This window comes from Crocuta crocuta, unplaced genomic scaffold, assembly GCF_008692635.1.
Source record: "Crocuta crocuta isolate KB4526 unplaced genomic scaffold, BGI_CrCroc_1.0 scaffold149, whole genome shotgun sequence".
Lineage (NCBI taxonomy): Eukaryota > Metazoa > Chordata > Mammalia > Carnivora > Hyaenidae > Crocuta > Crocuta crocuta.
The window spans coordinates 6,698,536-6,714,596 of record NW_027551561.1 but is presented as its reverse complement, the minus strand read 5'-3'; the positions used below and the strand labels follow the sequence as shown (position 1 = coordinate 6,714,596).

Here is a 16,061-nt window from a genome sequence, read left to right as displayed (position 1 = left end):
GGTGTTTCCATTGTGTCAAACGGTGCCGATCCGGTAGGTCAGAAAAAATCTGAGAACTGACTTTTGGGTTTGCACTGTGGAGGTCTGCTGGTGGCCTGACATGCACAGTTGCGGTGATGTGGCAGAGAAGGCTTGATGAGAGTGGGCTCAGTAGAGACCATGAGAGCTTCTGGGACCAGTGCATCCGTGGTGGCACTTTAGTTCTGAAATTTTTCCACTTGCAGAAACTTTTCGGAGTAATAAGGAGACTAGAGGTAGGAGGACCCATGAGTGCTTTTTCAGCAAAACTAAGAGATATAGAAAACCCAATTCCACATTAGGCGTAAATACTTCCTAAGCCGCACATAGGCAGGAAATCCACTGAGGAAATCATGACAGTTTGCCGAGGGGGAAAAATGATGAGCATGGAGGTGCCGAGCTTACAAATCTCCAAATACTCAGTCCCAAAAGGAGAAGGCCCCACCTTGAGACTATAAATAGGGCGGGGCTGAACAGCGCTTCCATACTCTGCCTGAGGAAGCAGAGAGAAGGATCTGGAAAATGCCCGGGAAAGTTTAAAATGCTTGATCTTAAGAAAGCAAGTGGTTACAGTGGTCGATGGTCTGAGGCAGCCTTTGAAGAAACCACAGCAGCTGAAGTCTGGCAGTAGAAACTCTCCTGAAACACATTAGCTTTTGAATCAGAGGAGACGGGACTAAGGGAGGAGCCACATTATAAGGCAGCATAGCCCTGCAGCCATGGGGGACAGGCCATAGAGCGCAGACCTGAAAGTCACCCAGGTCTCCCTCCACCCCCTTACATGCTGCCTATTACAGGAACCCGCTCGTTAACACGAGTAACACGAAACGAACGTCCACAGTATCAATACAAAGATGGGATAAGAGAAAGAAATGAAAAAGATCAGCACATCTTTTCTACAGGTGATGAAACACCAGCAAGAATATTACCCCAAGTGAAAACAAAACTGTATTCAGCATTTCAATCTCAATTTTATTTTATTTATTTATTTTTTAATTTTTTTAATGTTTCATTTATTTTTGAGAGAGAGAGAGAGAGAGACAGCGTGAGCAGGGGAGGGTCAGTGAGAGAGAGAGTCACAGCATCTGAAACAGGATCCAGGCTTTGAGCTTGCTGTTAGCACAGAGCCCGATGTGGGGCTCGAACCCACAAGCTGTGAGATCATGACCTGAGCTGAAGTCGGATGCTTAACCGACTGAGCCACCCAGGCGCCCCTCAATCTCAATTTAAAAAAAAAGGCTTAATCACAGTTAAGAAGGAAGACTACAAAGATAAAATACAAGAACTCTGGGTGGAGAGAGCTGGATGGCAGGAGGTGATGCACAGACAACAGGAAACTACTAAATACCAGCTGCCAGAACTTAGCAGAGAGGGAGGAGAAGAAGGCACTGTTTCAGAAATCAAGACCAAATTACAAGAAGCACAAAGGAGGTTGATGGCATGGGAAACAGGGGTAAGCAATGAAAAATGAACAAATTGAAAAGGGATTCAAGACAAAATGAAAGAAAAAAGATAGGCAAAAAGATCCAACAAATGTGTAATTAGAGGCCCTGAGAAAGGAAACCAGAGCAGTGGGAACATAACCCCCCTGTTAAAATACAATTCAAGAAACATTTCTGAAGTAAAAGTTTCTATTTTCTATATCTAATTTATCTTGATTTTTAAAATCGGTAATGGCTGTAGAACTTTGTGACATATCTTTTCTGTATCTCTATGCCCAACCCCCATTAAACTCTTATTGCAGTGATTTACATCAGGAGATCTTTTTTTTTGTTTATTTATTTTTTTAATGTTTTGTTTATTTCTGAGAGAGAGAGAGACAGTGTGAGCAGGGGAGGGTCAGAGAGAGGGGGAGACACAGAATCCAAAACAGGCTCCAGGCTGTGAGCTAGCTGTCAGCCTGATGCGGGGCTCAAACACACGAACCATGAGATCATGACCTGAGCCGAAGTTGGAAGCTTAACCAACTGAGCCACCCAGATGTCCCAATGTTTATTTATTTTGAGGGAGAGAGCGCACACACACACGCAGGGGAGGGCAGAGAGAGAGAGAGAGAGACAGAGGATCTTAAGTGGACTCTATGCTGGTAGCAATTTGCTGGTTACATATTTGCTGCTATTTTTGTTGCTTTTTATTTATCTGTATTCACAAATGAAACTGCTGTATAATTTTTCTCCTATGATTTGTGTGTCGAGATTATAAAAGGCTCATAAAATAATTGGGTGATCTTTCTTCCCTATTTTCTTTCTGTTTTTTTGTTTCATTTTTTAAATTTTACATGATAGATTATCTCTTCCTTGAAGGTTTCACAAAGCAATCTGGATCAAGTAACTTTGTGTGTGTGTGTGTGTGTGTGTGTGTGTGTGTGTATGGGCAGGTTTTTTTTCACTTTTTAAAATTTTATGGAAGTAAAAATCAGTCTTGGGGTGCCTGGCTGGCTCACTCAGTAGAGCATGTGCCTCTTGATCTTCGCATGGTTGTGAGTGCAGNGAGCCCCGCATCGGGCTCTCTGTTGACAGCCTGGAGCCTGCTTCGGATTCTGTGTCTCCCTCTCTTTGTACTCCTCCCCTGCTTGCACGTGCTCTCTCTCCATCTCTCAAAAATAATTAAACATTAAAAAAAAAAAAAAGTCTTTTTGTAGTATAATTCTGAGCTTTGACAAATGTATTCAGTCATGTATCCACTGCCACAGTCTGGTACAGAACAATCTCATCACTCCAGAATATTCCCTAGTGTTATCTCTTTGTGTTAACCCCTCCTCCCTCTCAACTACTGGTTTTCTGTTTGTATAATTTTGCCATTTTAGAATGTCATACAAATGGAATGATATATTAATAACATGGAGCTCTATATATATATGCATGTGGTATGTATAGTTTAGTCCTTTCTAATTACTTATTATTTTATCATATGAATATATCAGTTTCTTTACTGGTTGAAAGACATGAGTTGTTTCCAATTTGGGCTAATAAGAAAGCCTCTTCAGACATTTGTCTACAGGTTTCTCTGTAAACACAAGCTTCCTTTTCTCTTAAGTAGATGAATATCTTCGATGGTGATTGCTGGGTCATACTGTGTTTATCTGTCTAAGGAACTGTCAAACGGTATTCCAAAGTGGCTGCACCATTTTACATTCCCACCAGCACATGTGAGATTTTCACTTGTTCTGCACCCTTGCTGGCATTTGGTATTGTCAGTTGTTTTGGTTGTGCTTTTTTTTTTTTTTTTTGAGAGAGAGGGAGAGCGAACATGCAAGTGAACAGGGGAGAGGAGCAGAGGGAGATGGAGAGAAAGAATCTTATGCAAGCTCCATGCTCGGTGCGGAGCCCCATGTTGGGCTCAATCTCACAATCATGAGATCATGATCTGAGCCAAAATCATGAGTCTGATACTTAAGCCTGAGCCACCGAGGAGCTCTATTTTTGTTTTTTGTTTTTTTTTAAGTTTATTTATTTTGAGAGCCAGAGAGCAGAGGAGGGGCAGAGAGAAAGAAAAAATCCCAAACAGGCTGTGCACTGTCAGCACAGGGCCTGATGATCATGAACTGTGAGATCATGACTTGAGCCAAAATTAAGAGTCTGATGCTTAACCGGCTGAGCCCCAGGTGCCCCCCCCCCTTTTGCTTTTAAGTTCAGCCATTCTATTTACGTGTAGTTGTACCTCATTTTGGTTTTAATTTTCTTTTCCTTGACAGCTAAAGATAGCATCATTTCATATGTTTGCTTATTGGCCATTTATATATCTTCATTGGTGAGGTGTCTTTTCAAATCTGTTGCCTATTTAAAAAGATTTTTATTACTGGTATTTGATGAATATAAATCCTTTGTTAAGTATATGTTTTGAAAATATTTTTTACCAGTCTGAGGCTTGTCTTTTTAGCAATGTCTTTTGTGGACTAGAAGTTGCTGATTTTGATGAAATACAGTTCATCAGTTCATCTGGTAATTTTGGTGTTTTGTATCTAAGACGTCTTTGTCCTAATGCAAGGTCTTAAGGTCTCCTATGTTTTCTTCTAGACATTTTGTGTTTTCAAATTTTACATATAGATCTCTGAGCCATTTTGAATTACTTTTAGTATAATGTATGAAATGTGAGTTAAATTGTGTTTTGTTTTACATCTGGTCCAGTAGTTCCTGCACTATTTGTTGAAAAGACTGTCCTCTCTCCATTGAGTTGACTTTCACCTTTGTCAAAAATCAGTTAACCATATGTGTGGGGAACTGTTTCTGGATGCTGTCTCATTGATTTACGTGTTTCTTCTTTCCCAGAACTAAAATTTTGATTACCGTAGCTTTCTAGTAAGTCAGTCATCAAATCAAGTAATATGATTTTTCTAATTTTATCCTTTTTTTGTTTTGGCTATTCTGGTTCCTCTGTCTTTCTGTTTAACTTTAGATTCAGCTTGTCCATTTCTTTTTATTTAAAAAATTTTTTTAAAGATATTTATTTATTTTTGAGGACGAGAGAGACAAAGAGTGTGAACAGGGGGAGGAGGGAGGGCAGAGAATGAGAGAGACACAGAAGCCGAAGCAGGCTCCAGGCTCTGAGCTGTCAGCATAGAGCCTGATGTGGGGCTCAAACTCATGGACTGCGAGCTCATGACCTGAGCTAAAACTGGATGCTTAACTGACTGAGCCATCAGGCACCCCATCAGCTTGTCCATTTCTAAGAAAAAAAAAATTTTGCTGGGATTTTGATTGTGATTGCCTTCAACGGATAAATTAGTTTGAGTGTAATTGGTATTTTAATATTTTGATTGTTCCAACCTCTGGATATAGTATCTTTTTTTCCTTTTTTTTTTTTTTTTCTTTTGAGAGTGAGCGAGCTTGAGTGAGGGAAGGGTAGAGAGAGAGGGAGAGAGAGAATCCCAAGCAGTCTCTGCGGTTGAGCCAGCAGAGCCTGACATGGGGCTCAATGTCACAAACCGTCAGATCATGTCCTGAACCAAAATCAAGAGTTGGGTGCTCACCTGACTAAGCCACCCAGGTACCCCTAAGTAATTATTATTATTTTTTTAAATATTTTTATTTATTTCTAGGAGAGAGAGAGAGACAGCGTGAGCAGGGGAGGGTCAGAGAGAGAGGGAGATACAGACTCTGAAATAGGCTCCAGGCTCTGAGCTGGCACAGAGCCCGACGCGGGGCTCGAACCCACGAACCGCGAGATCATGACCTAAGCGAAAGTCGGACGCCTAACCGACTAAGCCACCCAGGCGCCCCCCTAAGTAATTATTTTTAAGTAATCTCTACAGCCAGTGTGGGCTTGAACTTAAAACCCTGAGATCAAGAGTTGTGTGCTCTACTGACTGAGCCAGCCAAGTGCACCAGGTTTTTTGTAGATACCTTTTATCAGGTGAAGAAAGTTCCCTTCTGCTTGTGGTTTGCTGAGAATTTTATCCATAAATGAGTGTTTAATTTGGTCTAGTTATTTTTATACATCTATTAAGGTAATACAGTTGTTTTTTTTTTCTGTTAATATGGGGAATTACAGTGATAGATTTTTGAACATTGAATCAGCTTTACATTTCCCAGAGAAACTCCACTGAGTCATGTACTATTCTTTATATATACTTCATCACTAAATTTGATTTTTGATATTTTATAGGGGATTTCTGTTCTCTTCATGAGAGAGATATTTGTCTTTTTATGTACGATGTCTTTGGTTTTGGTTTTGGCCAGCCTCACAAAGTGAGATGCGAAGTATTTCTTCCTCTTTTGTCTCCAGAACTGTTTGTGTAGAATTGTTAGTATTTCTTCCCTAAATTTTTGGTAGATTCACCAATTAGCCATCCTAGAATTTTCTTCGTTGGAAGATTTCCAATTTCTGTAATGGGTAAAGGACTATTCAAGTTAATCAATTTTGTTTTGAGACGGGATTAAAGCTATTTTAAGATTTGTATGGTAAGGAACATATTTCTGTTTCAAAAAACCCTTCTTCGCCATGACTTTACAAGGCACCCTTCTCTCTCTTTCTGCTGACATGTCAAGCTGTGTCGTGACCCTCTTTGTTGACACCCAGCTCGTTCTCTCTTCCTTGGGCCAGTCTTCCTATTAGTGACACACTGACTGGCTGTGCTCCCAGCAGCATGTGAGGTACTGATGTCACTGCGGACCTGGCAGTCTTAAGTATTGCTGGTTTTATTTCATCCAAATACATAGTAGGCCAAAATATAAATTTCATTTTCTTCTCTTTATTCATAAAGTTGGATTTTTGCATATATTTATTAGCAAAGCAGCTGAGTTTTTGGATTTTTGTCCAAGTGGCCACTGTGAAGAAAAAAGTTTGAGATTGTGTAACAAAAAAAATATGTCACTTAAATCCAGTCAAGGTTAGCCAAAGGGCAGGATAATAAGAATAATAGATTAGCTTTCTTGTTGCCCCATCAAATTGCTCCTCTTTGCGGCCCTGTTCTTTCCAGAATATTGTACCTAGGACTTTCTACTACTTTCCTCTATGCAGTGGATGCATTTCTAGAGACTTGTGCTCGAACCCACGAACCACGAGATCATGACCTGAGCTGAAATCAAGAGTTGGATGCTTAACTGACTGAGCTACTCATTTGTCTTGTATTTTTTCTTTCTTACATAGTCTCTTTCAGAACTCGTTTATATGAGAGAACAACTACAGTAGTTTTTTAGGATATAATGTCCTGACTACTTGTCTCGTAACTTAAGAATTCAATAATTTTAAATTTCCATTTTATTTCTTAGTGAACTGTGAAAATATTCTGTGTTTCATGCATACTAGCTGTTTACTTTCCTGGTTAATCCTATACTCAGAGCAACTTTTGTAAACTTTTATGCTGTGCCGGTCTTATTTATTACGTGCAGTTTTGGTGCAGGATGCTTTTAGGAATTACTTTGTGATTTATTCAGATTAGGAGGGTTTTTTCTTTCTAGGATTTTTTTTTCTCACTGAGTTGAGGACCTTTTCTGTTTTAGTACCTTTAATTGATTTTAAAACATTTTAATTAATTATTGATTTAAAAAGTTTCAGGGCACCTAGGTGGCTCAGTTGGTTGAGCATCTGACTTCACCTCAGGTCAGGATCTCGTGGTCCGTGAGTTCAGGCCCCACGTTGGGCTCTGTGCTGACAGCTCGGAGCCTGGAGCCTGCTTCCGATTCTGTATCTCCCTCTCTCTCTGGCCCTTTCCTGCTCATGCACTCTCTCTGTCTCAAAAAAAATTTTTTTGGGGCGCCTGGGTGGCTTAGTCAGTTAAGCGTCCGACTTTCACTTAGGTCATGATCTCGAGGTTCGTGGGTTCGAGCCCCACGTCGGGCTCTGTGCTGACTGCCAGCTCAGAGCCTAGAGCCTGTTTCAGAGTCTGTCACTCCCTTTCTCTCTGACCCTCCCCTGCTCACGCTGTCTTTCTCTCTCTCCTTGAAATAAATAAAAAACATTAAAAAAAATTTTTTTTTTAATTTTTTTTTTAAATTACTGAGCGAATGTATGCTAGCAACAAGTTGGCCAAACACAAGGTTAAAAGCATAGTCCTCCAGGGGCGCCTGGTCGCTCAGTCAGTTAAGCATCCCACTCTTGATTTCAGCTCAGGTCATGATCTCACAGTTCGTGAGATCCAGCCCCACGTTGGGGTCTGCGCTGACAGCACAGAACCTCCTTAGGATTCTCTCCCTCCCTCCCTCCCTCCCTCCCTCCCCCTCTCCCTCTCTCTCCCTCTTTCAAAAACAAACATTTAAAAAAAAAAAAAGTAGCCTCACTTCAGTACCAGCTTCAAGTTTAGGGGTCTCCAAGGCATATCCTCACTTCTAACTACATGGAGAGTTACAAATTCCAGGGTTCCTATGACCACCGTCAAATTCTATAATTTGCTAGAATGACTCACAGAACTTAGGAAAGCACTATGATTGGAGTTTTGTTATAGCAAAAGGATACAAATTAGAAGCCACCAAAGAGAGGGGCACCTGGGTGGCTCAGTCGGTTAAGCGTCTGACTTCGGCTCAGGTCATGATCTCACGGTTCGTGGGTTCGAGCCCCGCATCGGGCTCTGTGCGGACAGCTAGCTCAGAGCCTGGAGCCTGCTTTGGATTCTGTATCTCCCTCTCTCTCTGACCCTCCCCTGCTCACGCTGTCTCTCTCGCTCTCTCTCCTAGAAATAAATAAAACATTAAAAAAAATTTTTTTTAAAGAAATAAATTTTTTTAAAAAATCCACCAAAGAGAGACCCATAGGGCAAGGCCTGAAAGGGTTCCCAACAAGAAGCTTCCATTGTTCTGAGGGATACAGGGCCCTCTAGCATGATAGTACTCAAACTTTCTAGTTTTCCTTCTGCCATTAATTTCTAGTTTCATTCTGTTGTGGTCAGAAAATGTATGTAGTGTGATTTCATTATTCTTAAATTTGTCATGACTTGTTGATCTAACATGATGTGTCCAGGAGAATGTTCTATGTAAGCTTGTGGAGACTGTGTATTCATTCTCCTTCACTGGGGTAAAATGCTCTGTATGTGTCTGATACATTCCTTTGGTTTATAGTATTATTCAAATCCTCTGTTCCATATCGATTTTCTGTCGGGATGTTCTATCTTATTAAAAATGGGATGTTGAAATCTCCTACTATTATTTATGTCACTAGTTTTGTCTTTAGTTCTGTCGATGTTTGTCTTCTATATTTAAGTGATCTGATGTTGGGTGCATATATTTACAATTGTTTTATCTTCCTGGTAAGTTGGCCCTTTTCTCATTATATAATGTCTGTCTTTGCCTGTTTTGTTATTTTGTGACATAAAAGTCTATCTTATCTGATATTAAGTATGGCCATCTCTGCTCTCTTTTGCTTATCATTTGTATGGAATATCTTTTCCCTACCTTTCCTTAGGTCTAAAGTGAGCCTGGATCTTTTATATTCATCAGCCACTCCATCTTTCAAGTGGGCAGTTTGATCCATTTAGATTTTTTAATTTTTAGAGAGAGAAATGGAGGGACAGCTGGGGAGAGAGAGAGAGAAAGAGTTGTAATCAGGCTCCATGCTCAGCGTGATATGGGGCTCGATCCCATGATCCTAGGATCATGACTCGAGCTGAAATCGAGTCAAATGTTCAGTCGACTGAGCCACCCAGGCGCCCCTGTCCATTTACAGTAAAAGTGATGACTGATAGAGAAGGACTTACTATTGCCATTTTAGCACTGCTTTCTGTCTTGTACCTTTGTGTTTCTCTTCCTGTCTTGCTGCCACCCTTGGTGTCTTGCTGGTTTTTTGTTTTGTAGTGATGTGCTTTGATTTCTTTTTCATTTTCTTTAGTGTGTCTTCTGTCAGTATTCTTTGGGGTTACCGTGGGGTGTACATACAACACCTAGTTACAACAATCTATTTAAACTGATAACAACTTAACTCCCACACTGTATGTTATTGAGGTCACAAATGCATCTTTTCATATTGTGGATCCATTAACATCTTTTAATTGTATTATTTTTTATCTTTTGCCTCTTCTACACCAGAATTAAAAGTGATTTACCCACCATCATTTCAGTGTCTTGCTGTTCCTGTGTTTATATAGTTACCTTTGCCAGGGAGCTTTAGGCTTTCACATACTTGCATGTTGCTCTTTACAGTCTTTTCATTTCAACTTGAAGGATTCCTTCTGGCATTTCTTGTAAGGCAGGCCTCCTTTGGATGACCTCCCTCAGCTTTTGTAGGAATGCCTATTTTGTCCTCATTTTTTTAAAGGACAGTTTTGCCAGATATTGTATTCTTGGTTGGCAGAGTTTTTTCCTTTAAGCACTTTGAGGGTATCACCCTGCTCCTTTCTTGCCTATGAGGTTTCAACTTAGAAACCCATGGATAGTCTCAGGTGAGCTTCCTTGTATATGTTGAGTCTTTTTTTTTTTTTTAATTTTTTAATGTTTTTTATTTATTTCTGAGAGAGCGTGAGCAGGGGAGGGTCAGAGAGAGAGAGGGAGACACAGAATCTGAAACAGGCTCCAGGCTCTGAGCTGGCTGTCAGCACAGAGCCCGACGCGGGGCTTGAACCCACAAACCGTGAGATCATGCCCTGAGCCGAAGTTGGACACTTAACCGACTGAGTCACGCAGGTGCCCCGTGATGAGTCCCTTTTCTCTTGCTGCTTTAAAAACTCTCAGTCTTTGACTTTGGACAATTTGTACTGTTTCAGCATGATTTCTTGGGTTAATCCTAGTTGGTGTCCAGTAGGCTTCTTCCTTCCCCAAACTTCATATCTGGGAAGTTTTCAGCCATTATTTCCTTAAATGAACATTCTGCCCCTTTCTCTCTTCCTCTATTAGTCTCTTAGACTCAATTCCTTCTTTTTTCTTTTGTCCCTGTGATTGGATAATTCAAAAGACCTGTCTTTTGATGTTAGTTTGTTTTTTTAAACTCTGCTTGATTGTGTGATGTTGCACTCCTCTTGTCAGTTTTTCGGTTCCTCTTGTATTATTCAGCTCCAAAATATCAGTTTGGTTATTTTTTTTATATTTTTCATCGCTTTGTTGGTATTCTCATTTTGTTCATGTCTTGCTTTCTTAGGCTTGTAGAGCATCTTTGTAATGGTTGTTTTGAATTGTTGGTTTGGATAATTTTTTGGAGATCCATTTTGGTTTTTGTTTGGGTCTTTTTTCCCAGCTGCTTTATATGCCCTATAATTTTCTATTCAGATCTATAACTGTGCGAATACAGCCACCTCTCACCGTTTTTATCACCTGCTTTCGTATAGGTGACCCGCGCACGTGAACCCAGCTAGAGCTTCTGGGGGCCTCTGAAGCCTTTTTTAGGAGAACGTGACTTTCCTGGACTTGAGTGGTACCCGTCTTTCCGGAGCTCATAATCTCTTGCTCCCCCTGGTGCCTGTCGATGGCATGGCCTGTTCTGTGATGTTAGAGCCCCAAGCCGCCCTCCTCTGTGTCGTACTCAGTGGCAGTGGCCACCAGGAATCCGGGGCTGCCAGCCCCCATCAGTGCCCACATCAAGTGAGGCAGATACCACTCCCTTGAGCAGCCCCGCGACAAGTTGGCGCAGAAGCACATTCGCGTCTTCTCCCTTCCTCGCGAGGGAGAGAAGCCTCAAGTTATGAACCTTCTCCCGGGTCACACGCTTCACATTTCGTTTCTCTTTGCAGCATTCGGGCAACCATACTGTGGTCACTCTGTCAGTGCCTTAATGAGGCACCGCAGAAATTAGTCCCTCAGGCAGCCTCCCGAAGAGTTGGAAAGCTAGATCTGTGCTCCACTCCTCGCTCGCTCTCTCTCCCTCTCTCTCCCCCTGCCCCAAAGGAAAAGTCAGAAGCCGGGTGTTCTTGCCAGGCACTGAGCTGTGGTAGCCTGGAAGAGGGACTGACTTGGGAAAGGGAAGTTTCTCCTGCCCGTTTCAGTGCAGCTGTTTTCAGCGTTGTGCTCCCGTGGGGTACTGCCGCTTCTCACCTGCTTTCCGGAGAGCTCCGGAAGGTGTTTCGGTCTGTGTCATTGTTAAAGCCATGCTTCTGTGGTGGAATGAGAACTCGGACTCCCGATTCTGCCGTAATGGTGACATCAGTGTCCTCTTTAAGACTGCCGGTGCACAAGTGCAGGGGCTTCAGAATCCTGCCCACGTATTTATCGTGAGCCTGCGTGTTTGCCGCTTTGCAACACGAGACATTTTGAGGCCATACTGAGTAGGTATCATCACATCTTCCCTTGGTAAAGCTACATTCTGTTCCCTGCTAAGTTTTCTTTTTCTGTCCTTGCAAAGTCTGGCTTTCTGGAACAGAGGGAAAGATGCATCTGGTAGTAGAGATATAGATTGACTTTAAGTTTCCTATTTCTGGAGTGCATGGTGATGTGTTTTGAGACTAAAACACAAAAAGAAATGCTTCAACTTTCCACACATGAAGTTCTCCAAGCAGAGCATCTTCATGACTGTACTATCCATATTTTAAAGACTAGAACGTCTGTTTTTTAAAGTTCTAAATACTTGATAAACAGTAATCAAACCATTGCATCGACTCTTCAGGGTTTAGGTGATGGCAGTCACAGTCACATTTGCTAAAATGGCAAGTATGACAGGCTCTCTCTGTGTCCAGAGCCAAAACATAAAATGGAAATGCATCGTCCTAGCTGGAAGTAGTTCGCCTACATCTGCAGGCACAATGCCGAGTTGCCGGCATGGGCCCAGCACTCAGCCAGGCGGTCAGGCTCAGACTCTACCCTCTTCTTAATCTTGTCTTTTCTCACATATAAAATAAAATAGGCATGGTAATAATAGCACCTGTCTCATGGGTTGCTATGTGAATTCAGTGAGGTGATTGGCAGATAGCGATAGAACTTTTATTTTTATTTATTTTTTAAATGTTTTTTATTTATTTCTAGGAGAGCGAGAGAGACAGCGTGAGCAGGGGAGGGTCAGAGAGAGAGGGAGTCACAGACTGAAACAGGCTCCAGGCTCTGAGCTGGCAGTCAGCACAGAGCCCGACGCGGGGCTCGAACCCACGAACCGCGAGATCATGACCTAAGCGAAAGTCGGACGCTTAACCGACTAAGCCACCCAGGCGCCCTGCGATAGAACTTTTAGAATAGTGCCTGGAATTTAGGAAGGGCTGAATCATTGTTAGCTATTACTAAGAGCAATTATTATGAGATTGTTCTTTTTAACCTTAGTAACTGTTAGAGATCATGTTTTAAAAAGAAAAGACTAATTGGGGCACGTGGGTGGCTTAGTCGATTAAGCGTCCGACTTTCACTTAGGTCATGATCTTGCTGTTTGTGGGTTCGAGCCCCGCGTCGGGCTCTGTGCTGACTGCCAGCTCAGAGCCTGGAGCCTGTTTCAGATTCTGTGTCTCCCTCTCTCTCTCTGACCCTCCCCTGCTCACACTCTCTCTCTCTCCTAGAAATAAATAAAACATTAAAAAAAAAAAAAAAGACTAATGACTTTCTGTCTCATTTACAGAGTAGAGACTGTGGGCCAACCAGACAGAAGAGACAGTATAGGAGTGTGTGCAGAAAAACAGAATGGCTATGACTCTCTGCAGCGTGACCAAGCAGTGTGCATTAGTACAAACGGTAAGAGATACATGACTGGCGTTCTCTTTCGAAACACCTGAATTACTGTCCGTAAGATACGAATCTCTTCTAACATCACACATTTGTAGCAGAGAGAAAGTTCAAGTGTTTATGACATAACCTATATGGCTATTACTTACCAGGCATTATTCTATTCCCTTTATAAGTCATAAATTCTTTAATCCTTTTAACCACTTGTTGAAGTGGGGAGTAGTATTATACCCATTTTATAGATGAGGAAAACTGAGCCACAGAGAGGTTAAGTGACCAGCTTCAACTCCCATAGCTGAGAGGTGATTGAGTTGGGATTTGCACCAAGGAGTCTACCTCTGAATTCTGTGTGCACAGGTCATCTAAATTCAGCATAGACCGATGAACCGAGAAGAGCGTGTACTTAATTTGTCTTATCTCTGTAGGGGTTCTTTGGCCCCTTACTCTACTGTAATCACACTTTAAAAAAAAAATTTTTTTTTTTAATGTTTTATTTATTTTTAGGAGAGAGAGAGAGACACAGCGTGAGCAGGGGAGGGTCAGAGAGAGAGGGAGTCACAGACTGAAACAGGCTCCAGGCTCTGAGCTGGCAGTCAGCACAGAGCCCGACGCGGGGCCCGAACCCACGAACCGCGAGATCATGACCTAAGTGAAAGTTGGACGCTTAACCGACTAAGCCACCCAGGCGCCCCTGTAATCACACTTTTAAAATCCCCTCTCAAGATGTGTTAATATTTCCTAGTGTGGGTCAAGCAGTAGGTAGAACAAGATTCTTTATTTCATGTGCAGCAGTCTTTCTATTTCACGGGATGTAATCTCGTAATGGATTCAAGTTTCTTTTGATGCCGTCCTCATGGGAAACTCAGTCTCTGTCCTAAAAGGGTAGAACCCTGGACCAGAACTCTAAGATGTGATTAAAGCTTTAACTTTTTCTCCTGCCTTGGGGATGGCGGTTAATTAACAAATTGAGATGCGTTCTCTTTGACCAGTTGGCATTCCAGAATGTTTTCGTGATCTGAGTTAGGAAATTAGCTGTGTTATCAGTAATCTAGAGTACGTTTCAGTTCTTCATTATTGCTCACATGTAAATGATTCTTTACCTTAATATTTCAGGTGCAGTTTTTGTAAATGGAAAAGAAATGACTAATCAGTTGCCAGCAGTTACTTCTGGGTCCACCGTCACATTTGACATCGAAGCTGTGACTCTAGGATCCACCAACAATAACGACGGAGGAAACTTCAAGCTTCGAGTCACTATTAGCTCGAATAACAGAGAGGTGGTTTTTGATTGGTTACTGGATCAATCTTGTGGTTCTCTTTATTTTGGATGCTCATTTTTCTATCCTGGATGGAAAGTGTTGGTATTCTAGATTTTTGGATGATTGGCTTTGGTTTGCAGGGTTTTAAATGTAGCTGCCCTCAGCTCAGTTCAGTTGAAATTGGCTTAAAAAAAATTGTTGGATTCATCTCTCAGTTAAGTCATTGAAAATGGAAATTGTTTACTGGATTTATTTGGAATATTTTAGCAAGAAGAGATTTGACTATTGTGGACAAAACCCTAGTGCAGTCAGTTTTACTTTTAGCATAGTGTTAATTGGAATATCAGCATCACGATAGAAATCAAATTGGCTTTTAAAGTATGAGGAGACACAGAAAGCCCTATACCCTTCTTTTGTCCTTCTTTAAAAGTTGGTTATTAGAACAGAAAGCCCTAGTGTAACAGTATTTTATTAAATCTCTATCTTTTAAGGATCCAAAGCCATGTAAGACTTTAGGATAAAACAGGAGGAATAGACCAGCTAGAGGCCAGAGTTGTGTAACATGCATTCACTTGTGCGCTCTCCACGTGAGTGTTGAATATGCTCTCCATATTCAGGTATTTGTAAGCAGTATTGAATTTTATCTCGTGTTCAGTGATCTTGAATTCCCAGAAGCGTGATAAGTTTTGTGTTTTTTAAAATTACTGAGCACATGTCTACAATAGGCAGAGTATTGGCTTTTTTCTTTCCTTGCAGTTGAATTCATGGTAGGTTAGAGGATTTTTACAGGGTAAAACTACTTACAGAAGTAGTATATACAGCAGTAGCCATTGACGTATATGTCATATGCACACGTACATCTCCAGCCTCCGTGATGTGTGTGTCACTACTCATAGGCTATGAGCTACAGTCCAGTTTAATGTCAGTTTTATGAACGGTCTTTTAGTGGACCAAACAAATATAGGCTAAATACTTGACCTGTTTTTTGGAAAACTTCAATTTGTTTAAAATATTTATTTGAAGGGCTTACTTAGGATGTAAAAATGATTAGCTTCACTTGCTATACCAGCCTACAGATTTTTTTTTAATGTGAATTTTTTTTTCCTTCATTTTTAACAGTAGCAATGCGGAAAAGCAAGTTTGATATTTTTGTAAGATAATTTATTTGGGGATTCAAATTCCCTGTTGGACAATCATGACCTTTTTCCCTTGCCTTTTTATATATAAGTCGCTTTCACCTGTTCAGTGACTGTTAAGAAGATGTGCTAGAGTGTAGATGCCTTGTCCAGCTGTGTGAAACAAAATAAAAACCTCAAAGTTAAATGCGTGTATTTTTTTTCTTCTCTGAGATGTGATGAATCCAGTTTTAATCTTTAAAGTAGAGAGAGGAAAGGATTTCTTGTGTCTCCATTCATTTTAATGCAAATACCACTGTAACTTGCCTCGAGTTGCTTAGACTTTCTTATCTTCTGTGGTATCTGATGCCGAGCACAGTGCCTGACATAGAACGTGTGTCCATTAAAAGTCGGATTGAGTGAATGTGGATGGATTATTTTCTCCAGACCGTTTTCATCTCATTTTCTTTGTCAGTTCCTTATTGAACCTCATTATTTCTCATCCTCTGCAGGAGAGTGACGTCTTCCATTTATACCTATAAAATCTGCCTTTTCACAAAAATTACAATAACCTAACTTAATGCTAGACAGGAGTGGATTGTAATATTTTGAACTCTGAAGCTACTTTAAATATTGTTGCTTTTTTTTTTCTTTAAGATTTTATTTTGGGGGGC

General features: G+C 41.1%; 1 protein-coding gene across 1 annotated transcript in view; it reads left to right on the top strand.

Moving 5' to 3' along the window:
* Positions 1-15,595, top strand: part of CRLF3 (cytokine receptor like factor 3) — a 30,704-nt gene extending 15,109 nt beyond the window's left edge. The window contains exons 7-8 of the mRNA XM_077749861.1: positions 12,910-13,022; positions 14,127-15,595. Coding sequence (XP_077605987.1) covers positions 12,910-13,022; positions 14,127-14,383 — 370 coding nt within the window. The 3' untranslated portion in view covers positions 14,384-15,595. The remainder of the gene's footprint in view (positions 1-12,909; positions 13,023-14,126) is intronic.
* Positions 15,596-16,061: the final 466 nt, after the last annotated feature.